Raw genomic sequence first — 24,928 nt, 5'->3', positions numbered from 1 at the left:
GATTTTGTCGCTATATTTAGAGAGTTTTCAAACCCCCCTTAGCGTCGTTTTTTTTTTTTTTCTAAAAAGCGACTAGCGACAAATCTGGCGACTTTTTCTGGTGTTATTGGAGGCTTATTTATGACGACTTTTGACGTGAAAGCGCTTGTTGCTCTTACTATCAACAAGCAGCGGGTGCTGCCGTGGGCACATCGCTCGTGCCAAAGCGCTCACAGGCGGAGGATAGTCCTCCTCCAGCCGCTACACAGCAAAAATGCCAGTGTTGATTTTTCAGTGTTAGTAGATTTCAACAGAGTTCCGAGTTAGTTCAACACTTAATCGAGTTAAAATAACACATCGGGAGTTGATTCCTGAAAAGTGTAAGTGTAGATTTTAGTCGTTACTGCATTTTAACACTGTGGGTGTTAAATTAGACCACACCTTCATTTCCTGTGGAGCTTCGCAATCCAGAATCTTCGGTCGCCATTTTTTCTTGCTGATGCGGTAAGTTTTATTCGGTTAAATATTAAGTTTTAGATTGATGTTAGAACAAGTAACATGATAACTAGTAAAAGAAATAGTATTTATATCAAAATACATCATCTTTAAGTGTCATATTTGAATTTTAACTGTTTTTGTTAAGCTGGGCTACTGCTAGCTAGAACTCTGCAAAGTACCAGTTTCTTTCCTAATATTCATTTAGCATAATCTGGCTATTGGCAGACTGTAATGAATATTACATGTTAATATATTTCACAGTTTTTATTAAATGCTTTTTATTTATTTTCGAATTAAACTGCCAAAGCCTTAGGGTCAGTGGTCTCAAACTCGCGGCCCAGAGGCCACTTGCGGCCCACGTCAGGTGAGGTGAAGAAGTATAATGCAATTTGGCCCTTAAAGTGACTTTTTTTTGTCATTAGCCAAAAATGATTTAATATAAAGGCAATGAGGGCAGAGTGTTACCGGCCCTCATGGGTAGTGTAGTCCGTGCTGCGGGGAGAACGTGTGGAACTGCCCCTCCCGTTGTGTGTTTGAGCGCGAGAGAGGGAGAAAGTAAGAGCTGTTACCGATGAGAAATGGAAGAAGAGCGCATGTAATTATAATAATAACCACTGCCGCCAAAATGAGTGCCTGGTTGTAAGAAAGCTGTTAAGATTCGACTGTACACTGTGTTCGCTGACAGTAAAGCTACAAGCCCGACAACCCAGCGTATTGGCCAGAGGTGTCATTACCACGGTTCAGAGCCGCGGACCTGGCCGAGGTAACAAGAGAGTACAAACATGTGGAGGGATTGGCTTTGTTAGTTCAGTGAGAGTCAAAAACTAATGTGTACACTTATTTCTGCATTTTTATTTTGTTAAATATGAATAAAATTACAGCAGAAGTGCTGCAAAGTGTCTGACCAGAAAGAGAGGACCATTGTGTTAATTTGGTAGTTCAATTAAAGGCATCGGTTAGTTAAGAGGGAGAGGGGGGGATGCGTTCATATTTGCAGTTTTGTCTTGTTATACAATATTTGAAATTTAAAAACGAACAAACCAAACGCTACATTGTCAGGAATATTTGTGGGGAGGGTTTTTATCGCTTAAAATATATAAAAAATAATAAAATAGAAATATGGTTCCTACTAACCCCTGTGATAGTTGAGAGAATACTGTATTGCAGTCATGTTACACAGCTTGTACTACTTAAAAAATGGATCAAGGATGTTTTTCTTAACAAAATTAATTTTAACTCAGTCTAAAGGGACTAGACATGCTAGATATTTTGCAAAGAAATGGTGTTATATGCTGGACCTTATTTTACTCTTGGCAGGTGGTGATATGCTGGTTCCCGAGAAGAGATGAACTAATCAAAGTCAGCTTTTCAAGACAGCCCCAAGACTCTTCGCAACTTGTGTTCAAATGTGAGGCCGTTGTCAGGTGATAAATGCAAGGAAGAGGCACTCAACTGACATGAAACATGTCAAAGACAACATGAAGGTGACATTTCAACATAGGCAAAAAGTGGTTCAAGAACCTGCCATAGCTTCTACTGTCCTGGACCTTTTCCCAAGATTTCTGGATACACCTGGCTTGGTAAGGCATAAAATAATTTAATGACTGCTTTGTGGTTCCTTTGTTTGTTTTCTTGTTAATGTGTTGTTTCTGTTGTTACACTTTGTGTTTAAGATTGACCAAGACTTCACAATGCTGTTTTTTGGGGAGGAAGTGTCTGGTAAGTTCCTTGCAAAGTGGCCAACATTCTTCAAGCCAAGGATCATCAAAGATTGCAAAAATCTGTCCCAGAGTACAGAATTGGATGAGCTGCTCATTTCTGCACAGCGTTACTCTAACGAGGCTGGTAAGTGTAAGTTGGAAATGGTAGATTTTGTATGCCTTTACAGCATTTGCTTAATTCCCACAACACAATATATCACTCATTTCTGTATGGTATGAAAACAAGCTTACAAACATGTTAAACCTGAAATGACATTTAATGTAGTTTGAACACAAAAAAAGTTACATAATCTTACTATTGTTATGACTCGATATCTACTTCACTTGGTGGCCAGAAGATTTTAAGTCTCTAGAAATGAATTTTTATACCAAGGCGCTGGAAAACTGCCTTATTAGAAAAATTATCAGGTGTCTAAAATGTCATCATGCTATTACATAACGTGGAAAAATGACTGCTGTGGTCCTTTAAATGACAGTAATTGTGATGATCTTAATTTCTATTCTGTAGTTTGGGACTGCGAGGCGGCTGCCCTCTTTTGCTGCTTCACTTCACTCCATCATCTAAGGGAAGGACGTCTTCAAAGATTAGCACATCAGATGCTGCTCACCACCTAATGAAATTCATCAAGGTATGCTTTTTAGAATTGTATATTTCTCTTTTGATGAGAACAGATGCAAATTATCAACGGCTGATATTTTAAGATGGCAAGGTGATCCAACCTGCAGCAGATGTATCTATCCCAGACAAGCTTGGTGTTGCAGGACTGACATGTCATTGTTTCTATTAAAACTAAATGTACACATTGAAACAAAAATAATTGTGCGCGCGGAGTGAAACATTTTAATATTGTCATAATTTCAAACAGCAATGCCTCAACATCAGATTATCAATTTTGTTTAATGTGAATCACTTGGTTTCTTTCTCTCCCTCAGGTGGGAGGTAGCACAGAGGCTTTTCTTAAGGCTGGCCCCACTCAGCCATTCGTCCTGTGGGTTGGAGAAAGAAAGAACATCATCCAAAGTTTCTACCCAAAGTTTCTACATTGTCCTAGATCAAAAGGTCATTCCCTGTGTGACACAGATGGGAGATGCAGGTTTTGACAAGGCAAAACTTTTCAAGGCACATTTTTTAATTTGCCGTGTCCTTTGATAAGGCATTGGACAACTTCTACACATTCATCCAGACCATCAAGTGTATGGCATTGATGTTGGCAGCGTGAAGGACAGTCCTCGGGTCAATGAAACAAGAGGAAGTCTTCACTGTACGGTTTAAAGATATCCACTATTCAGCACTTTGACTGGAAATGTTCATCTGTTACATTTGCAAGATACACCACACAAGTTGCTCAGTGTTATTTAGACATTTGAAGTTCCAGCATGGTTTGTACCCAGGAAAGTTTTTACGTTTGACCTGTGGAGAGCCTGGATGTTCATTTATCTTTCACACGTACTCTGGTTACAAGCAGCACTTATTCCGAGCACATGGAGACTGCGTTCACTCTGAGGTCATCAACAATTTTGAGCCTGTACCTAACGATGGAACCTCTGTTTCACAGCCTGTAAATGTGGCTCATCCCATGACAATAACTACACCGGTTCCAGTTGAAAAAAGGCAAATACTGAACATGTGCAGCTCTGTTATTGCTCAAGTACAATCATCAGGAGTTCCTGAAAGTACTGTACAGTGTTTAGTTGGTTCATTGGAGGAACTGGTTAATGACATCCATGCACATGCAAAACAATCTGTTGTCGACTGTTTGTCAACTGATACATCAAGAGAAACCTTAGAAAAAGTTGAGGATTGCTTTGATCAGCTTGAAAATCCATTTTCATGTCTTAACACAGAATCTAAAAGGATAAGATATTTTGAGCAAAAATGGAAAATAGTTGAACCCATAGAGCATGTTCTTGGTGTGCGTTTTGATGTACGCAAAGATAGAACAACAGGGACATACAGGCAAGTTCCTGTCAATGATAAATTCATGTACGTTCCTATCATGGGATCCCTTTCATCTAAGTTTCGAAACAGTGAACTTTGTAGCAGTTTCCAGAAAAAAAAACTAAACATGGAGGGATTGTACAGAGATTTAAATGACGGCTCCTACTTCAAAAATCACAGTTTATTCTCACAACAAGAACATGCTCTCCAGATCCAGCTCTACTATGACGATTTTGAAACTGCTAATCCTTTAGGCTCAAAAAAGGGGGTGCACAAACTTGGTTGTATTTATTTTGTTTTGAGAAATTTGCCACCAGAGTTAAATTCTGTGGTGATGAACATTCATCTTGTAGCCCTTTTTCATTCAGAAGACTTAAAAAAAATATGGGTTTGATCCTATCCTAAAGCCACTTGTTGATGATCTAAAGATTTTAGAGACTGAAGGAATGCAAGTGCCCTTTTCAGCCACACCTGTGAGAGGTTCGCTTTTTCAGATTACAGGTGACAACTTGGCTTTACATAGCATTTTTGGTTTTGTTGAATCATTTAGTGCAAACTATTGTTGTAGATTTTGTTTAACTGATAAGACAGAGTTGCAGTCAGTTTTTAGTGAAGATCATGTAGGCTTAACACTGCGTTCCAAAGAACTTCATTACAAACACTGTGGTGCCATTCAACAAAATCCTGCTTTGGCCTCAACATTTGGTGTAAAAAGAAATTGTTTACTCAATTCACTTCGGCTGTTCCATATTTCAGACAACTATGCTGTAGACATAATGCATGATCTACTAGAGGGAGTGGTGCAGTATGAGTTAAAGCTTGTGTTTCAGTACTTGATTAAGACCTCTTTGATATCCTTGAATTCATTGTCACAGAGAATTATAAGCTTTAACTACGGATATGCACAGAGAAGGAACAGGCCAGGTGGGCTAAAACTGGATGACAACAGGAAAGATCTTGGGCTTAATGCTGTGCAGTCATGGTGTCTTTTGCGGAATAGCCCATTGATTTTTGGAGATATCGTTTGCAGAAATGATGGACATTGGAACTTGCTACTTTTGTTAGTTCAAATTGTGAACATTGTTTTTTCACCCATTATAACTCATGGCATGACTTGCTATTTGAAACATCTGATTGCCGATCATCACAAGGCTTTCAAATCTCTCTTTCCAGAACGGAATTTGATTCCAAAGCACCACCTAATGATCCATTACCCACGCTGCATTAGAAAAATTGGGCCACTCATACATATGTGGTGCATGAGATTTGAAGCAAAGCACAAGTTCTTCAAAAGATCTGTAAAGAACTTTAAAAATATCACAAAAACACTAGTAAAACAAACATCAGAATCAATTAGCCTTTCATTTTGAAAATTTTTTATTTTAAAAGATTACAGTTCGGCCCCATTAATGAAGTCTTGGCCAGCAGCTTAAAAGGCAGTGAAGCACTGAATAAAATGTTTGATGTTTCTTCTATTGTTTCTACAACTTCCTGGGTCAAAAGTTATGGTACAGAATATCAAGTTGGGATGTATGTTTGTTCTGGTGTTGAAAATGAGATGCCTTTGTTCAGTAAGATTGTCAGTATAATTGTTAGCGATTTCAATACTTATCTTCTAACTTGTAAGGTCTCAACAGTATATTTCAATGATCACTTAAATGCATTTGTTATTGAGGATGGATTAGATGTCTTTGCACTGATCTCTGTAGATGATCTGGTGTACTATAGACCTTATGATAGGCAATTTTCAAATGGCACTGATGACAAAATGTACATTGTCCCATACTGTAATTTTGTATGACTTGTTTACTTGTGGTGTATCTGAATACAAAGTATTTTGGAACGTTAATGTCTTGTATTTCTTTGTAATGGGTGGATGTTGGGGGTTAATTGTAGCAGTAGAGATATCAGAGATTAATGGGAGTTTATTGTAATCTGGTGGTATTAATGATTTGACTGACACTAGTGTTAGTGTTAGAAAATTAACACTATTCAGAGTTGAATTTTTTAACACCAGGGCTAGTGTAAAGTACCACCAACACTATTCGGTGTTAATTTTTAACACTTAACACCAGTGTAGAATATTTTTGACACTGGTCAGTGTTACTCAGTGTTAATTTTTAACTCTGTGCAGTGTTAAAATAACACTAGCTCGTTGTTAAAAATATAACACTTTGAAAAGTGTTAATTTAACACTCAAAAGAGTGGACACATATAGACACTTTTCTAGTGTTAAATTTAACACTCACAGTGTCAATTTAACACTGGCGATTTTGCTGTGTATCAGGGCAGGAGATGTTCATGTGCGTCCAAACTGCAAATGAATCGCGCACGAGCAAAGCCGCCGCTCCCGCACTGACTGTAACGCAGTCAATTCTTCTTTTACTGTTATGCTGTTTTGTGGATCACAAGGTTTAAAACTACTTGTACACACACACACACACACACACACACACACACACACACACACACACACACACACACACACACACACACACACACACAGTAACTCCACCCTAACCTGCAGCTGCAGCGCAAATAACAACGAAAATTGTTTGTAAACGTGTCCTGGAGTTTACAGGTGCAGACAGTGCAACAGCTTCCAGGTCATTTAGGCTACGTTCACACTGCAGGTCTTAATGCTCAATTCCGATTTTTTGATCAAATCCGATTTTTTTGTCTCCTCGTCCACACTACAAATAAAATGCGACAGCAAACGCGCTCTAGTGTGAACGCTCAAAGCGGCCCGCATGCGCAAAAGAAGATGTCACACACACAACGCGCTCTGTTTAGACCAAGAACAAACAGTATTGTTTGTTAAGTGCGCATGCGCCAACCAGCGTGCAGCCTGTTACAGTCGCTCCTGCTTTTCTCTTAGTTTAGCTCTTTTTTCTTACGTATTCTTTTTTTTTCTGACTTGTATTTTCCTCCGTTTTCTATCTCTTACTCAATCATGTGGATTGAGAGAGTTTTTGTTCTTCTGGTGGCCGTGGAACTGTTACTTTTATCATGGAACGGGACCGCGGCACATCTCCTACACGCACGGACTGTTTACTCCAGAGATCAGCTGATTGCCCTGATGCCGGCCGGCTCGCTGGCCAGGCCCGCAGAAGTACCAGCTGAAATTTGGAGGAAAACACATCGGGGATGCAGAGGTCAAGGACAGAAGAGAAGAAAAAAGGTGACGGTGAGACAGCGGAGGCTCGAAGCGAGGAGGAGGTTTAAACCGTGTCTGCCGTCTATCGTGATGGGAAATGTGCGATCGTTGGCAAGTAAAATCGACGAGCTCTCAGCACTGGTACGGAGTCAGAGGGAATACCGAGAGTGTAGCCTGATGTGTTTCACCGAATCATGGCTGCACCAGGTCATTCCCGATGAGAATGCTTCCGTGGAAGGCTTCCACACTGTTCGGGCGGACAGGGACAGCATCGCTAGCGGTAAGCGTAAAGGAGGTGGGCTTGCTGTTTTAGTTAACAACCGGTGGTGTAACCCTGCCAACATAACAATCAAAGAAAGGATTTGTTGCCCGGACACTGAACTGTGTGCTGTTGGACTCAGGCCGTATTATTTACCCAGGGAATTCTCTCACGTCATCTTGGTGGCTGTTTATGTTCCCCCCTCTGCTAACCCCACAGCTGCATGTGACACTATCCACTCTGCCATAGCTCGGCTACAGACTCAGCACCCGAGTGCCTTTATTGTGATCTCGGGTGACTTCAACCATGTATCACTGGACAATACACTACCAACATTCAAACAATATGTGGACTGTCCCACCAGGGGAGAGAAAACTTTAGACTTACTGTATGCTAACGTCAAGGATGCATACAGCTCCTCCTCCCTCCCCCCACTTGGTAGGTCAGATCATAACCTGATTCACCTCACCCCCCGCTATGTGCCAATTGTGAGGAGGGAACCTGTGACCACCAGGACTGTTAGGAGGTGGTCAGAGGAGGCAATAGCGGAACTACAGGGCTGTTTCGAGGTGACCGACTGGGAAACACTCTGTGAGCCTCACGCCGAGGACATCAATGGGCTTACTGAGTGTATCACAGACTACATAACTTTCTGCACCGACTCCATTGTTCCAGCTCAGACTGTTCATTGTTACCCAAATAACAAGCCGTGGGTGACTAAGGACATCAAAGCCCTCCTCAACAACAAGAAGAGGGCTTTCAGAGGGGGCAACAAAGAGGAGGTGAGGAAGGTCCAGGTGTTACTAAAGGACAAGATCAGAGAGGCTAAGGACAATTACAGGAGGAAGCTGGAGTGGAAACTCCAGCAGAACAGCATGAGAGAGGTGTGGAGGGGCATGAAGACCATCACTGGATTCAGGCCAACCAACAGCAGGGGAGCTGAGGGAGGTGAGAATAGAGCCGACGAGTTGAATCTGTTTTTCAATAGATTCGACACCACAGTGTCTGCTCCCACCCCCACAACCTCACCTGCAGTCAGCCTGGAATCCAGAGCCACACCACTGTGCCAGCCTCTCTCTTCACATGTTGCCTCCTGTGAGATTCCTGACACCCCTCCCCCACCCATCACCTTCACTCAATACCAGGTTGAGATGCAAATGAGGAGACTTCACTCAGGCAAGTCTGCTGGACCAGACGGAGTGAGTCCCCTTGTCCTCAAGGCCTGTGCCCCCCAGCTGTGTGGAGTCTTTCATAAACTGTTTATGCTGAGTCTGAGTCTGCAGAGGGTCCCGGTGATGTGGAAGACATCATGCCTCGTCCCTGTACCAAAGACGCCTCGTCCCAGTGGCCCCCAGGATTACAGGCCCGTGGCACTGACCTCCCACATCACGAAGACCCTGGAAAGGCTCATCCTGGACCAGCTGTGACCCATAGTAAGACCACATCTGGATCCCCTTCAGTTCGCTTATCAGCCTCGTCTCGGAACAGAGGACACCATCATCTACCTGCTCAATCGTGTCTACACCCATCTGGACCAGCCGGCGAGCACTGTGAGGGTCATGTTTTTTGACTTTTCCAGTGCTTTCAACACCATCAGGCCGACCCTCCTGGGTGATAAGTTAGCAGCGATGCAGGTGGATGCTTCTCTGGTGTCCTGGATTGTTGATTACCTGACAGGAAGACCACAATATGTACGTCTCCCACAGTGTGTGTCTGACAAGGTGATTAGCAACACAGGGGCACCACAGGGGACTGTCCTCTCCCCCTTCCTCTTCACCCTCTACACCACAGACTTCAGCCACTGCACAGAGACCTGCCATCTTCAGAAGTTTTCTGATGACTCTGCGGTGGTTGGATGCATCAGCAGGGATGATGAGACAGAGTACCGGGCTGTGGTCGACTCCTTTGTCACGTGGTGTGAGCAGAATCATCTGCAGCTCAACGTGGCAAAGACCAAGGAACTGATCGTGGACTTCAGGAAGACCAGGAAACACTTGACCCCTGTTTCAATCCAGGGGGTCAGTGTTGACATTGTGGAGGACTATAAATACCTTGGAGTACACATTGACAATAAACTGGACTGGGCTAAAAACACCACAGCACTTTACAGGAAGGGCCAGAGTCGTCTCTATTTTTTGAGGCGACTGAGGTCCTTCAACATCTGCCAGAAAATGCTGAGGATTTTCTATGAGTCTGTGGTGGCCAGTGCGATCCTCTATGCTGTTGCATGCTGGGGGAGCAGGCTGAGGGTCGCAGATGCCAACAGACTTAATAAACTGATCCGTAAGGCCAGCAATGTTGTGGGGATGGAGCTGGACTCCCTCAAGGTGGTGTCAGAGAGGCGGATGCTGTCCAAGATAAAGACAATGTTGGATAACACCTCCCACCCACTCCATGACATGTTGGTCAGTCACAGGAGCTCGTTCAGTGAGAGACTGAGATTACCGAAAAGCACCACTGAACGACACAGGAAATCATTCCTGCCTGTGGCCATCTCCCTGTACAACGCATCCACTTAACACACTGTTTGCTGCTACAACTACACATGTTTTTTTTCCAAATATTTATTTATTTATAAGTGACTTATGTATGTATGTATGTATGTATGTATTGTACTATTCTTAGTTAGCGTATTGTCTGTCTTGTCTTAATGTTGGTTTAAAATGGAGCACTGTAACAAAAAATAATTTCCCCCAGGGATCAATAAAGTATTCTGATTCTGATATGAGGACAGGATGAAATTAATTTCGAGACTGCCTCTGGACCATTAGAAACAACCCTTGAGCCAATAGACACCCCACCCGAACTGTGGCTCGGCAATACGGAGGGTGCTAGTTTTCCGAAGCCGTATTTAAAGGAGAGTGCCTGCGATTGTGCAGAGGGGCCTGCGAAGGAGGCCGGGAACGAGGAACGCGTTCCCCATCACACTCCCGAGCAAAATGTCCAGGTTGCTGACAACGACGGCATATAATGGAGTCGCCCCGTCCTGAGCGAGGCATTCGATGGGGGCCCTGCAATCGAGCAATGCTCTGAGTGAGCTGATTAAGTTGCTCCTGCTGGCGCTTTAACAATTCCTTCATCTCGCTCATCTCAGACAAATGGGTAGACTGAGCTATTCCTGAGGGACCGCTATGGACCCCATACTGAATGCCATAAACAGAAGGGACAGAACTGCTTCTATGCCTAACGCCACTAGGCAACCCTTCACGTTCCCACCTAATAGCTTCCCCTCTAATCTCCAGCAATGTCAGTGTTGGCTGCCTCCTTACTAGCTGCTTTAACTCCCGCCGCAAGGTACTAAGACCTGTTCAACAAATTGATCTCTTAATAAAACGTCAGCATTGGGCATGCCATTGGGGGCACTCGATTTAACTTTTTCCATAAGACCCAAGAGAGCGAGGGAAAACTCTTGCAGTGTCTCACTTTCCTGCTGTTTTCTAGAGAAGAAAGCTTCCTGCAATGCTACATAGGATTCTGAACAGCCATAAAGTTCTTGCAATATAGTAATTATCTTAGCAGGATCAGTCCTCTCTGCACTAGAGCGATATTTAATCTCCTCACGTGGTGGTCAAACAGGAAAAATGCTTTATCAGCCAAAGACAAATGACGTGCTCTAGCACAACCTTCTAATTCCTCCAACCATTCATTCAACCCTATACCTGATTTTCCTCTAAACATAGGGCATTTTCTGTCACGGGGCACAAAAACTAGTCTCTCTGCTACAGAGACACCAGCCGTTGGGGGGTTCACAGATTATGCAGTTGAAGTAGAAGGTGTAGCACTAGTACCTGACCCAACAGCCCTCTCCTGACGCAGCCTCTCGTTGTCTGCTTTCAGCTGCGCGATCAAGTCCCTGAGTTCCTGTAACTCTTCCTCCATCTCTGTAACACAGCTGTGAAATCCCACACCAAAGTAGCTGCTGCTTTGCCTTTATTCTGTACAAAATAATATAAAAAAAACCAATTTACGTTACACCAAACAAAAAAAGAAGAACACACGTCTCTGTTTTAAAGAGTATATCCTGTCGACAACGCCAAGTTTGTGGCGAGACGAGGTTGGGATATAAAGTAAATACTCTTCAGTTTTAAAGAACGACAACGCCACCCTGGGAATTTCACCCAGAGAATACTGGAAATGACACTAAATCACCAAAAAGGCACTTAGGTTCGCTATACTCAATCCAGAGACGAGGTTCAATAATAAACAAATTGACAATTTATTGGTAATTATTTAAAACACCGAATAAAAAAAATAATCATAAATATTCAAATACAAATATGCTTAAAAAGGTATTCAGAGCTGAGGCTTACCAGTGGAGGGGCAGGGATGCCACACACAACTAAAGAAAGAAAACACACCAAAACACAAGTGCAACACACTATCACACACTCACACTAATAAACTAGACAAGGCAGGTGTGTACACTCAAGGGATCCCACCACCAAGGCACCCTAGTCTCCTCCACGTCGGCACTCCGCATCTGAATAAAAGAAACAAAGAAAATGTTAATATATTACAACAAACTAATGTGTAGCACCGGGGGACAACCCAACTGCAGGACCACACTGGTGATCCACAGCTAGAAAAAGGGCCTCCCACCAGTGGTGTAACAGAGAATCCAAACTACAAATCAAAAAGCAATAAAACAACATACAATCTGAATAAAACTCTAAAATCTGGAGCAAACGGAATCGCCGTACTGCTCCAACTTGCCGTCCACACGACGATAAGTTAACAGTCAATCAATATGCACGCCAGCTGACTCCGATAACCGGCATGCATATGGCCGTTGTCCACGCCGACGTCCACTGTAAAAGCTGACAACAGCAGGGAAAGAATTCTCACAACGGGAACAGACGGTAAAAGCACAGCAAGGCAAAACAGCAGCACTTCAGTTCGCGTAGCTTGGCGCAAAACTAAGGTCCACACTTCCTGCGAAACATAATAAATAATTACTATAAAAGAACAATAGAAGGCAGAGAGCGTAACAAAAGTTGATTACGTACCAAGTAAGCCGGGTCACAGAACGTAAGAAGAATAGCTCAGAGGAGGCTTCTATAGCTACGACCAGCCGCGATGGAGACTTTAGAGGAGTAACCCACAAACGATCTCTACCACACCGAGGAAGTCAGGTGACCAAAAAGGAGATCACAGGCAAGCGATGCAGAGACACTCAAATGGCCACTATTTATACCAGCGCCCCCTAATGGGCCAGGCTGAAAGTGGGTTGGACCGAAGGATAACATTCATCCTGCCACATTAGCAATTTAGCAAAGTTGATGGTGGTGGTGTGTGTGTCTGTGTGAGTGTAAGACGGAGAGAGAGAGCGCGACAGATTTTCTGTTATAACCTTCATTTTATGGAGGCACAGTGTGAGCACTCAGGTCGCATCAGAGCATCGGGCGGTATAGTGTGAGACCTGCATCGTGACCTACCAACTGCGAGTCAATCGTGCAGTTTGAGCAGGAGCTGAATAACGTGACTGAAAAAAATTGCACAGTGTCTGCCCAGCTTTAGGTTTACTGTCGTCCGAGACTTGCACCGCAGTGTCTGCGTTTGTTTCCCTGTTGGCCATGCTTCTTGTTGTGGTCATTTGTTGTCTTCCGGTATTTTCTCCGTAAGCGACCTTTCCTCGACCAATGAGATGAGTGGTAATCTGAATTGTCATACTCGTAAGTGTGCTGTCAGCTCATTGGTCACAAAGCAGGAGAGGGGCTGGGAATTATGTTTTCAAACAAAGCGTTAATTCCATTAAAAGTTATAGACTACTTTTGATTCTCACTGTATTACGGGACAAAGTGCGTCCCTTATTAGCTCAATACGGGACGTGTACTTTTGTTTCGAAATACGGGACGATTCCGTATTTTAAGGGACGGTTGGCAACCCTAGTTCTGACTGAGAGATTTCTGAAAAAAATCAAACGTACAGCTCTGCTATCACTTCCAACATAAATGAAGACAGGAAACTAAACAGCAGTGACGTTTATAGGGTTACTGAAGTTGGGCTAGCTGGTATTTAACAATGATGTGCTACGCTATGCAAACTTTGAATCACCTTGTTGTTGTTGAATTGTGCTATACAAATTAATTTGCCTTGCCTTGCCTTGCCTTGCCTACGTGATCGCTAGCGACACAGCTATGTTAGCATAATATAAACAGTGAAGCTGGAGGACGAACACTAACACTTTTCCACTTAAAAAAGTTAACGTTAAGGTTTCTGATAGTTAGAGACAAATGCAATCGCATGGCAGGATGCTGTAAACGGACCAAACTTCAGTCAGAAGAACAACTGAGATAATCCATCCACAATACGAGGTTAGTCATTAATATACTGCAACAACATGGGAATAGAGCAGCTGCCAGAGAATTCAACATTAATGAATCAATGGTACAGAAGTGGAGGAAGCAAGAAGAATGAGTTTAATAAAGTTTGATTTATCTGACTGCTTTGTTTCGCTTAATGTGCCTTATAATCCCGTGCACCTTATGGTCCGAAAAATACATACTGCACACTGCAGTTTAATGTTGCAAAGCACCTCTTTTTAACTTCAGTGGATATTATACATGGTTATGCTCAGGATATGTCAGCCCATTTCTACTGGAAATGCCTTTTGGTTAAACTTTCAGCAAGGAATTTGCATTTGCACTGTTACAGTTTTATAAAGCTTTAATGTACATAAAAACCAGCTTCTTGTTTAAGTGAAAATAAATGGAAGGTTGTCTTTTTGCGCTAGTAATGTTGTGGAGTTGTATTTTGTCTCGCATCAATTATATCGTCAGTTATATCGTTATCGCAAATTTTCAAATATATATCGTGATAAATATTTTTGGCCATATCGCCCTGCTCTAACGGGTAGGACGTTTTGTCAGAGTAGGGTATGATGGTTTCTCAGAACACCAGCTCGTGTCACCGGTGCATAAGGTACACGGGATTATAAGGCACATTAAGCAAAACAATGCAGTCAGATAAGTCAAACTTTATTCAACTCATTCTTCTTGCTTCCCCCAGCACAGAGTGCTTGCTAGCGCTGTGCTTACGTGATGAAACAATTGAGGAAAAAACGCCGCGTATATATTGTTTATCATGACTCTGGTTTTACGTGGCCTATCAACACAATTTAAAAACTGTCTTTAAGTGGTCATGTGATTGGCTTACCAAGAATACTTTATTCTTCCTCAGTCAAACAGCAGCACTCATGTGATTGTTTTGCCCCCTTAGCTCCAGGTGTTGTGCTAGACAGTGATCGTGATTATCGTCTGCGGGAGTGCGCAGCTGCTTAAAGCTGTAGCGTCCAGATTACTTACGTAGTCAGCTACTTCCGTGCAACTGCTTACCGCATTTGTTGAAATGCGGTAAGCATTTGTTTGTTGAAAAATAGTAACGGACCGCGTTTCCTTGTTAGTAACTGTAACGGCGTTGTAACAATAGGAATAGTAATTAGTTAGATTACTCGTTACTGAAAAAAAGTAACACCGTTAGTATCGCCGTTGCTTGTAACGCTGTTATTCCCGTCACTGATAATAACGACAGCCCACTTGCATGTTCTACAAAAAAACTGTGCTTTGGTGGGTATCTGACCGACAAACACCAAACCAGTTCTACATCACTGAAGTTGCACCATTTTTACAAACCAATTCTGGTTCATCTGTTTCACTCAACAATTCACTTCCCCCCCCCCTTCTCATTTTCCATTGCCACCATGCTTTTTCAGCCATGTGCGTATGAAAGCAAAGGCACTGTGCATGCGCGTTTGACCCATATTTTATCGCGATATTTTATTTTCTTATCGTTGCGTAACATTGTACCAGTATTACCGTGAATGGTATAATATGGCCCAGCTCTAGTACCAAGTCTTATTATTATATATATTTGTCTTATTATTTTCTTATTTGTTGCAATTCAGGTTCTGTGCACACAAGCAGAGGTTTTTGCTTGGGAAGTAACTGTGACCTCGTTTTCAGAGCCTTGTCCAACATTTAATGGTCTTTGTGACCAAAATATGTGTTGTATGCACTTGACCAACAATGGCTTCTGATACCGTCTAGTTGTAGACCCCTCATTATGCACCTAGCACATACCCTTCCCTTGCGCAGGTCATCTGGGTTGCCAAAAAACCTATATCCAAGTTAGCTCACATTTCTTTTGGCCGTCAATGTACACAGACATAAAAAAATATTGCCATACATGCCCTACCTGTCAGAAAACTTCTCCAGCCCGCAAGTCTGACAGGGCCCTGCTACAGCCACTTTCTGTCATCTCCACCCCGATTTGTTCCCCGGTTCAGATCACAGACAAACAGTATCCTACAGCTGTTTATGTTTTTTAACCCATTTTGCACAGAGAGGCATTTTTTGAAAAATGTATTGATAGCAATGTTGAATATTATTACACAGGGAAAAAAACAACTACAGTAAAATAATTACACTGTGAGGCCTCTGCCTTTCTAAATGGAGGGACTGTAACTGCATGTAAAACCTGAGGATAGTCAGATTAACAGTAACAGTATTTCGTCTCTATCTGCCATTCGGCAATTCATCTCAGGTAAACAATAACGTGGCGCACAGCGTGACGTGAAAAAAGGCACATACCTTTGACGTTGTGTGACGAACTCTGTATTCCTCGTCCACATATAAAGGCAAAAAAAGGGTTTTAAAAAATCTCTGTTTTCAGTGATTCGAAACGCCTTTTACGTGTGGACGAAACAGCTACGTTTTCAAAAATACCGTGTAGGTGTGGACGTAGCATAAAAGAGTTAGTAGTTTATTTTAATACTACCTGTAATTTATTGCAGATTACTTGTATTTGCTTAATTGTTTACTAACTGTTTGAGGTGTGAAATAAACCGCAATGGAGCAAAATATGGGTGTGTGTGTGTAACCGGTGTGATTCTGCGTTGTGTCTGATAAAAAAGGTAAAAGAAAGAAAGACCTCCAAGTAAATAATTTGCCCACTCCAGCTCCTCTCCCACAGGGGAATTGTAGAAAAAGGGGCTGGCATTTATTTTTTACATTAAACATAAAATATGCATTTACACGTAACATATTTGACATAAGATAAAACAAAAACAACAACATGAAATCCGACATACCTGATAAAAAAGGTAAAAGAAAGAAAGACCTCCAAGTAAATAATTTGCCCACTCCAGCTCCTAGACCAAATACAAACAGTGGGGAAGAGGGTTAGCTCAACCCATCACAGCTCCCAAGCTAGCAAGGAGTATATATTCATTTATGGCGCCTAAAACACATTTATGATACACACATACTACACACTTATAACATCTTACAAAAAACAGGCTCAATAATGACAATAACTGAACTAACATCGCAATCATAAACATCAGGGTGGCTAAATATGAATTATGTGTGTTTTAAGGTGTTGGAAGAAATGACACCCACCTCTCCCACAGGGGAATTGTAGAAAAAGGGGAGAGGCAAAAGGGGTACACTGTATTTATAGTATTGCACCAAAGAAGAAGAAGAAAAGAATGAGGAGGGGCTCTAACTGATAATGAACACAACTACAGGCTTGGAGGTCCTGAAAGTCAGGTATAAAAGGAGCAGTTTGGGGGTTTAGAACACATTTTGTGTAATTATAACAATGTGATTTATGACCCTGTTACATGTGGTTGGAGGATGTGTTAGTGCGTGCACGCGGGGGGCATTTTTCATGTAAAACAAAGGGGGGCCCAGCAAAAAAAGTTTGGGAACCACTGGTCTAGTAAATGACTTCATTGTGTATGCCAAATTTTTGGTCATGAGTTATTTAAAAATGAATTTGTTCTGTCACACACAAAGAAATTACTTGATCAACAGCTTATAATAATAATAATAATGGATTGGATTTATATAGCGCTTTTCAAGGAACCCAAAGCGCTTTACAATTCCATTATTCATTCACTCTCACATTCACACACTGGTGGAGGCAAGCTACAGTTGTAGCCACAGCTGCCCTGGGGCAGACTGACAGAAGCGAGGCTGCCATATTGCGCCATTGGCCCCTCTGGCCAACACCAGTAGGCGGTAGGGTAAAGTGTCTTGCCCAAGGTTTGTTGATATCCTTGAGTTTGAGGATTGGGCAATCCTTCCCTTAAAAAGATTCTGAACAAAGTATTAAAAATTATTTTTAAAAAGTTTGTGGGTTTTTTTTTAAAGTCTAGTTCCTCAGTATTTACATAGTAATTGTAGCTTGTTGCTATGTAGAAAGACTAGTGGGAACAAAACGGGAAGGTGGAACATGCAGGAAGTTGACGCTTGAATGAGAAAACTGAAAGCAAACAAGCTGAAGTGCAGCCTGCTCGGAATCAGGGAGACAGCAGAGAGATAAACACATCGAGTTAACTGCAGGGTTTGTTTTATAGATGAAGATGAAGCTACTTTTTGTTCTCAGTCTGATGGTTTTCATGCCAACGATGGTTGAACCAGCTCCTACTGAAGAGCGACCCACGTGGCCAAGAACAACAGGTAAACGTACAAAAGAATCTTAAAGGCATTTCTAGTAATTGCAAATACATGACAAAAAAGTGTGAAATTACTCAACATATTTTAGGCTACGTTCACACTGCAGGCGAAAGCGCATCAAATCCGATTTTTTTTTACCCTATGCGACCCATATCCGATCATGGTATGACAGTGTGAACGGGACAAATCCGATATTTTCAAATCCGATCTGGGTCACTTTCGTATGTGGTACTGAATCCAATACATATCCGATGTTTTAGTAAGCGACTACTTATTATGCATCTCAGGTCATCCCCCTGCTGCAATGGTGTAACCCGAATTTGAAAGCTAAGTGGAAATCCATAGAATTCAATACAACCCCAAAATTTCAACTACAAGCTTCAATTGCGGATAAAAAATTGGCAGACCGTTTAGAAGATAAAGGACCATGGATAAGCCACACTTTAAAAATATGGAATAAAGTGACTAAAATATGTGGTAGTGAACGAATACTAAAAGTATTTAGATGGTGTGCTTATGACACAGATTTTAAACCAAATGAAAGTGATAATAGATTTCAGTCCTGGATAGAGAGTGGACTAACAACATTCCATTCCTTCACACATAAAGGGACACTACAGAGTTTCCAGTCTTTACAAATAAGAAATGGCTTAAGACAAGTAGATTTCTTCAGGTTTCTTCAAATGAGGGATTACTTTAACAAACACTACAATATCCCAAACCCAAATATGGTTGAGTTAGAAATTTTTAAGATAGTTAAATTAGCATATGATAGTTCTCTGAGAAAGGCAATCTCCAAACTATATGATGTGCTCCTTCAAGCAAGGAAGGATACTACTCAAAATGTTAAGATTAAATGGGAATTGGAATCGGGGATGGGTATAACAAACGAGAACTGGGAGAGGATTTGTAATTTTCATTGGTACTCAACAAGTTCTTTATCTTGGAGAGACCACTGTTGGAAGAACATTATTAGATTTTTCAAAACCCCTCATCAAACTAAATATAAAAATGGGACAGCAGAATGCTGGAGAAGATGTGGATCAGAAGAGGCACATCATTATCATATCTTTTGGGACTGCCCTAACTTAAAAAATTACTGGCTGGGAATTCATACAACTTTGTGTGAGGTTTTTAAGATAAAATTTGACATCAATTTTGTAAATTTGTACTTGGGCTCGGTTGCTGGCTCGGTCCGGGGAGGGGACACAAAACTCTTACAAGCGCTATTAGCGGCCAGCAAAAAATCAATAACCAGAAAGTGGTTAAATCCAACTCCGCCAACACTTGAGGATTGGTTTAATGTGGTTTTCGAAATATTTAAAATGGAAAAATTGACATTCTTTTTTAAAATTCGAAAAGACAAATTCTACAAAATATGGAATAAATGGATTAGCTTTGTGTCCCCCATCCACCCTGAATTTAGGTAAGACCAGCCCTGAATTGGTGTATCTCCCATGTATCGTACAATGTCAGGTTGACCATCAACTTCATAATATGTACCTAATGTAGTCTTTGTAAATAAGTTAAACATGCTGCATTATGTAACACACTGTCAAGCAAACGAGTTAATTTTATTTTTTTTTGCTATCAGAATGTAAAACAAAAGGACTAAGAAAAAGATTTTTTTTTCTTTTTTTGACTAAATAATGTCAATGCACTTTATTGTAACAAATCCCTTTTTTTTCTTCAATAAAAATATAATAATAAAAAAAAAAAAGCGACTGCTGTTTGAACGGTCATGTCGAGACAGACGCCAATTATCAGCGCCGGAGAAGCACCCGAGAAGACATCGCGAACGCTTCCTGGCCATCCAGTGTAGATGTCAGTGAAACTGTTGGGAAGACAATGCTGGAGAAACGTGAACATTTTATTTGTACTGTATAATCTGCAGATTGTGACAGAAATCTGCAGCTATCCTTTGAAGCACCGCTCCTCTAAAACAGCAATAAGGATAATTATTAGTTTATCTACATTATTATGTAAATAACAAAATAACTTAAAGCAAAAATTGGGAAACGTAAAGTCCGAAGTCTTTATATTAAGGGCCATCAGTCAAACAATACTGTTTACTCTGGGTCTAAACTGAGCGCGTTGTGTGTGACGTCTTCTTTTGCGCATGCGGGCCGCTTTAAGCATTCACACTAGAGCGTGTTTGCTGTCGTATTTTATTTGCAGTGTGAACAAGCAGGCAAAAAAATCGGATTTGATCAAAAAATCAGAATTGAGCATCAAGACCTGCAGTGTGAACGTATCCTTAGATGCTTTGATTACTGCTTTGCGCACTCTTGGCATTCTCTCGATTAGCCTGATGAGGTCGTCACCTGAAATGGTTTTCCAACAGTTTATAAGGAGTTCCCAGAAATGCTGAACACTTGTTGGCCCTTTTGCCTTCACTTTGCGATCCATCTCATCCCAAACCATCTCATTTGGGTTTATGGTAAGGTGACTGTGGAGGCCAGGCCATCTGGCACAGCACTCCATCACTCACGTTCTTGGTCAGATGGCCCTTAGACAGCCTGCAGGTGTGTTTGGGGTAATTATCCTGTTGATAAATAAATGATGGCCTAACTAAAACTGGTGGGATGGCATGTCACTGCAGGATGCTGTGGTAGCCATCCTGCAGCCATCCCATTTAGAAATTTAATTGCATTCTACAGACGCAAAGAGTTATAAAAAGAACAAAGAACTAATTTGATTCCAATGTGAGGATGAAACATTACAGATATTCTTCTGTCACCAGAAAGGAAATAAAGGAGCTGGATTTTAGTGTTTTTAAAGGTGTAAACTTTTGCAGAGGATTGGGGTGTGTGCTGTTTAGTTTTTACTAAACCTGCTTTTGGGAGCAAAACCCCGGAAGTCAACATAAAAACACATATAATGAAGGAAGAAGGAAGGAAGGAAAACGTTATAACGGCTTTTTTGTTGTCTTTTTGTCTGCAGGAAGTTCTGAAATAAATCTAGACGGGAGGATGTTCACTTTGTCTCGTAATTATGGAGGAGTAATCTTCTATCACCCCAATTATCATTTCCAAACTCCCTACCCAACCAGAAGCTACAAAGTCGGAGCTCCAAACACCACCAAACATCCAAACACCACCACCACCACCACCACCACCACCAAATCTCCAAACACCACCACCACCACCACCAAATCTCCAAAGACCACCACCACCAAAGCTACAACCACACAGAGTCCAACCAGAAGTGAGTATGTACATTCAAAGAGGTGGTGTGGACGCAGTCAGCGGTTTATTCTACTGGCATTAGATTTACTGGTTGTACAGAGAAGGATTAAACAGCTACTTTGATCTGAAGCAGGACTGGAAAAGTCCTCTTTTTTGCCCGTTTAACTACACGGTTAATCCCAGAGATATTTGAATATATGAAAAAGAAGTGTCTGTGAAGGTTCTCAGTCATCCAGGTCATTGTAGTCTAAGGAGCTTTGAAAGAAAAGCGTCTGGACTTCTTTAAGGTGCTTGAAGACGTTTCACCTCTCATCCGAGAAGCTTCTTCAGGGTCCTTTTGTCCCTCTTGGGGTGACACTCCCACAGGGCTTAAATCTGGGACTCTCCACCATTTGACCCTAGAACTAAAGAAGCTTCTCAGATGAGAGGGGAAACATCCAGACGCTTTTCTTTCCAAGCTCCTTAGACCATGAAAAAAAAGTTTCAAGAATTCATCTCAGGTTTTCGGCATGATAAAAAAATTGCTGCTTGGGGCTTGAATTGCGAGAAATAAATTTGAAAAATTACATGAAATATTTCTGTTAGCTCGGCGAGCTAATTATAACATGAAAAATTTTGTTAATTGACAGAATATTTTTAATGCAAACCCACTGTAATCTTTCCATGTTCTGTGCAATATTTTTGGCTCATGTGCAATTATTTTGGTCCCAGTCTGTTTCAATGTTTCCTACACATACACCATGTATATAGTTCCACTCACATATGTATACATATACACTGTTTTTTATTTTATTTTTATTCTATTTATTTAATTATTTATTTATTTTCCGCCTTCGTTGTATATTGGTTTCTCTTCTTCTTACTTTAGCACCTTTGTGGTTCAGCTACCCAATTTCGCTGTGCAAGAAACTGCACAATGACAATAAAAAGCTCTAAGTCTCTAAGTCTAAGTCTCTAATAATATAGTTAAAATATAATATTTTCATATAATATTTTCATTCATATTTTCATAATAGATGGTGAAAAAACAGGAACTTTCTGTTAATAGTTTTTCTTTTGCTTATTTATGTTGGTGAAGTGTAAATGGCCATAGAGGAGGTCTTTATCAGTAGGAAAAGCTGTAAAACTCATGGAAACACAGTGAAAAGCATGAAATTTACGTCCTCCTCTACACTGTACAGACTGCCAGATTGTAGTCTTTTGCAGGCCAATTCCAGCACCCGGGCCTTATGCTTGACACCCCTTGGTTTAGTCTGTTTGAAGCCAGACAACAAAATTGGCAAAAGTGCTGACTCTGTAAGTGTATAATCTTATAGACTGTAATTCCATTAAACTAATAAAATAAAAATAAAAAACACAAACAAACAGTAGTGTAGCATTACCTTATTATCCAGAAGTCCAGCCTGTGCAGCTGAATGACTGTGTGCACTGCAGATCAATGAAATTGATCCGCTGAAATTGGTACAGTTTATATTCACATTGATCCTGAGCAGGTAAAATATCTTGCAAACCAACTAAAGGAAAGAAAACATTCGTCAAAGCCCGATGCAATCATTTTAAGGAAATGTGTTGTCCAACCTGTTTTTGTTACATCTCTTGCAGGTGTGTCAGTGTGTCTGCGTTACATGACTGACGCTGTGCAGCCAACCTTCCCACTCTTCACTCTCAGTCCAGACACATCCTCTCTGAGTCTGCAGCGTAGCTTTGACACGTTCATGCTGTCCTATTATGATTCCTTCAGTGTGGACCTGCAGCCCATTGTGCACTTATGGCCAGACATTAAGCAGGACATCTGGACCAGTGTCTGCCTCACTGTGGACACCAGTAAGAGTGTGGTCCAGATGTTCAGTGGCGGGTATATGAGCCCCAGGAAGGTGATGCCTTATCAGGTGAGAATGTCGACAAAGTTAGAATCAGCATGTTAAAAACTGTGTGGATGCACAGACAGAAAGACAAATTCACTAAACAGAGCAAAGTAGTGTGCGAGTCCAGGTGTGCAGGAAGCATTCTGGTCAGATTAATGAACCACCTCAGGTATTTATTTATTTGAGTATTTTTAATTGAAATGTCTCTCCAATGAGCGGAACCCAGACACCTTTCAGAGGAAGTTCATTTTCCTCACTTGTATCCATGATTTTCTCACAGCTCGTGGTCACAGGGAAAAATAGATCCACTGGTAAACTTAGAGCTTTACCTTAATATTCAGCCATCTCTTAGTCACATTACAGTCTGTCTCTCAAGAAACAAGACCCTGAGATAGCTGGACTCCACCAGCTGGAACAGTAACTCCTTTCCACCCTTTTTGTGCCTGAGACTTCAACAGAAGACATAATAATGACAACATAGAATCTATTTTTGTTTTGTTTTGTTTATATCTAAGTGAAGAAAACACTCAAATGACTCCTTCATTGTAATCCAGATTTCTGAAAGGCTTTAAAAAGTAGACAATATTATTCTCAAAATCACTTAATCATCTTTAATTTTGATCTTCTCTTTTTTCTGTGTGTTCAGTATGTGTGGTCAGGCGAGCCTGTGATTAGTTTCCCAGGTTTTGATGGTCAGCTGACAGACGTCCAGGTGTGGGACTATCCTCTGCGATATAAAGACATCTTCTACTACATGAGCAGAAGTTATTACGGGTAAGATCTCTATGCTGAACTCACACACCGACCGTTTAATCATAACCACAGTATAAATGACAAGATATAAAGATATAAATAAAGTAAAAAATTCATTTAAAACAGGCCTTGTCTTAAATTTGCTTTTTAATGTTTAAGCTTTGTTTTAAAAGCTTGTTAAAAGCGTGTGTTTTGTTGTGGTTTTAGGTCTTACAGCGGCTCTGTCATCTCCTGGTCCTACATCAGATACGATAACAGAGGAAGGGCAGTCTTGGAGGACAACTTTGACATGCGAGCAAAAGTTGAGCAAGAGAGTAGACGGAAGGAAAAGAAGATGAGATTCTTCAGTGTGGAGGAAAACAAGCTGCTGCTTTAATGACAGAAGATGAAACTGTCCTGTGAAGCTGAGATGTCTCTTTTCCCAGTGGCTAAAAACTGGAGGGTGGTCCCCTTCTTCCCCTTCTTCTTTTGTATTAATGTATATATCAGAGTTCACTTCATGCAGCTGTACAGTGTAATCCATTATCTTTTATCTTTTGTTTCATCAGCCTTTTTTGTTTTTGTTTGTTTTTTCGATCATAATCACTTGAAATCTGAAATGTCGGCGGAAGTTTTCACAGAGGTGAAGGCTGAGGTTAATTTTCCCTTTGATTTCTAAAGGACAGTCTTTTTGAAGCTACGGGAGTTGCCATATGAAAAATTAAAATTTAATGCACTGGCAAAAGTCCCGACTGTGAATATTTAATCTCTTATTTTACTTGGAAGTTTTACTTTTAAAATATGAAACACCATAAGAAAAAACAACAATGCAGCTCAAATTTATAAAGGAATTCTGCTGTAGTCAGAGAAACCTGTCAGCAAGACTTACTGGGCTTACCCTGTAAAGGAAATGAAGAAATAATTTACTTTATGACTTAAATATCTATCTATCTATGAATTTTTAAAAAATGCTGTTTTCACTGTGTAAGAAAATGAAAATTATATTGTAAATTGTGAAAAAATTATTATCAAAAATGATTTACACATTACTTAAAATTACTTGCAGTACTTAATTTGCTTGCAGTATAACTATTTCTTTGCTTCCAGTAAAGTTGACTGTCACTCCCTTA

General features: G+C 41.0%; 1 protein-coding gene and 1 long non-coding RNA gene across 2 annotated transcripts; both read left to right on the top strand.

Annotated features, from left to right (window-relative positions):
- Nucleotides 1-88: 88 nt before the first annotated feature.
- Nucleotides 89-5,986, top strand: LOC146709948 (uncharacterized). Its single transcript, XR_014920505.1, has 5 exons — nt 89-483; nt 1,795-2,057; nt 2,151-2,322; nt 2,707-2,827; nt 3,132-5,986. It is a non-coding gene; the product is annotated as an uncharacterized LOC146709948 (long non-coding RNA).
- An 11,826-nt stretch (nt 5,987-17,812) lies between these two features.
- Nucleotides 17,813-24,928, top strand: LOC146709947 (uncharacterized). The gene is made up of 5 exons (XM_085457185.1): nt 17,813-18,016; nt 20,957-21,220; nt 22,804-23,090; nt 23,713-23,840; nt 24,027-24,928. Exons 1-5 carry the CDS (start codon nt 17,914-17,916, stop codon nt 24,193-24,195), a joined length of 951 nt encoding a protein of 316 aa, XP_085313311.1. The 5' UTR covers nt 17,813-17,913; the 3' UTR covers nt 24,196-24,928.

Source organism: Copadichromis virginalis, linkage group LG5 (assembly GCF_057382275.1).
Source record: "Copadichromis virginalis isolate Kocher_CV1m ecotype Utaka linkage group LG5, C_Virginalis_male_GT1.1, whole genome shotgun sequence".
NCBI lineage: Eukaryota > Metazoa > Chordata > Actinopteri > Cichliformes > Cichlidae > Copadichromis > Copadichromis virginalis.
The sequence above is the reverse complement of the archived record's forward strand: the minus strand, read 5'-3'. Positions and strand labels throughout refer to the sequence as shown.

What these genes read in the sequence shown, in the direction of transcription:
- LOC146709947 (XM_085457185.1), top strand. Translation starts at nt 17,914, where the DNA reads ATGAAGATGAAGCTACTTTTTGTTCTCAGTCTGATGGTTTTCATGCCA. An exon ending in CACGTGGCCAAGAACAACAG is followed by an intron (nt 18,017 to 20,956) that starts GTAAACGTACAA and finishes TTTTGTCTGCAG; the next exon opens with GAAGTTCTGAAATAAATCTA. An exon ending in ATGAGCAGAAGTTATTACGG is followed by an intron (nt 23,841 to 24,026) that starts GTAAGATCTCTA and finishes TTGTGGTTTTAG; the next exon opens with GTCTTACAGCGGCTCTGTCA.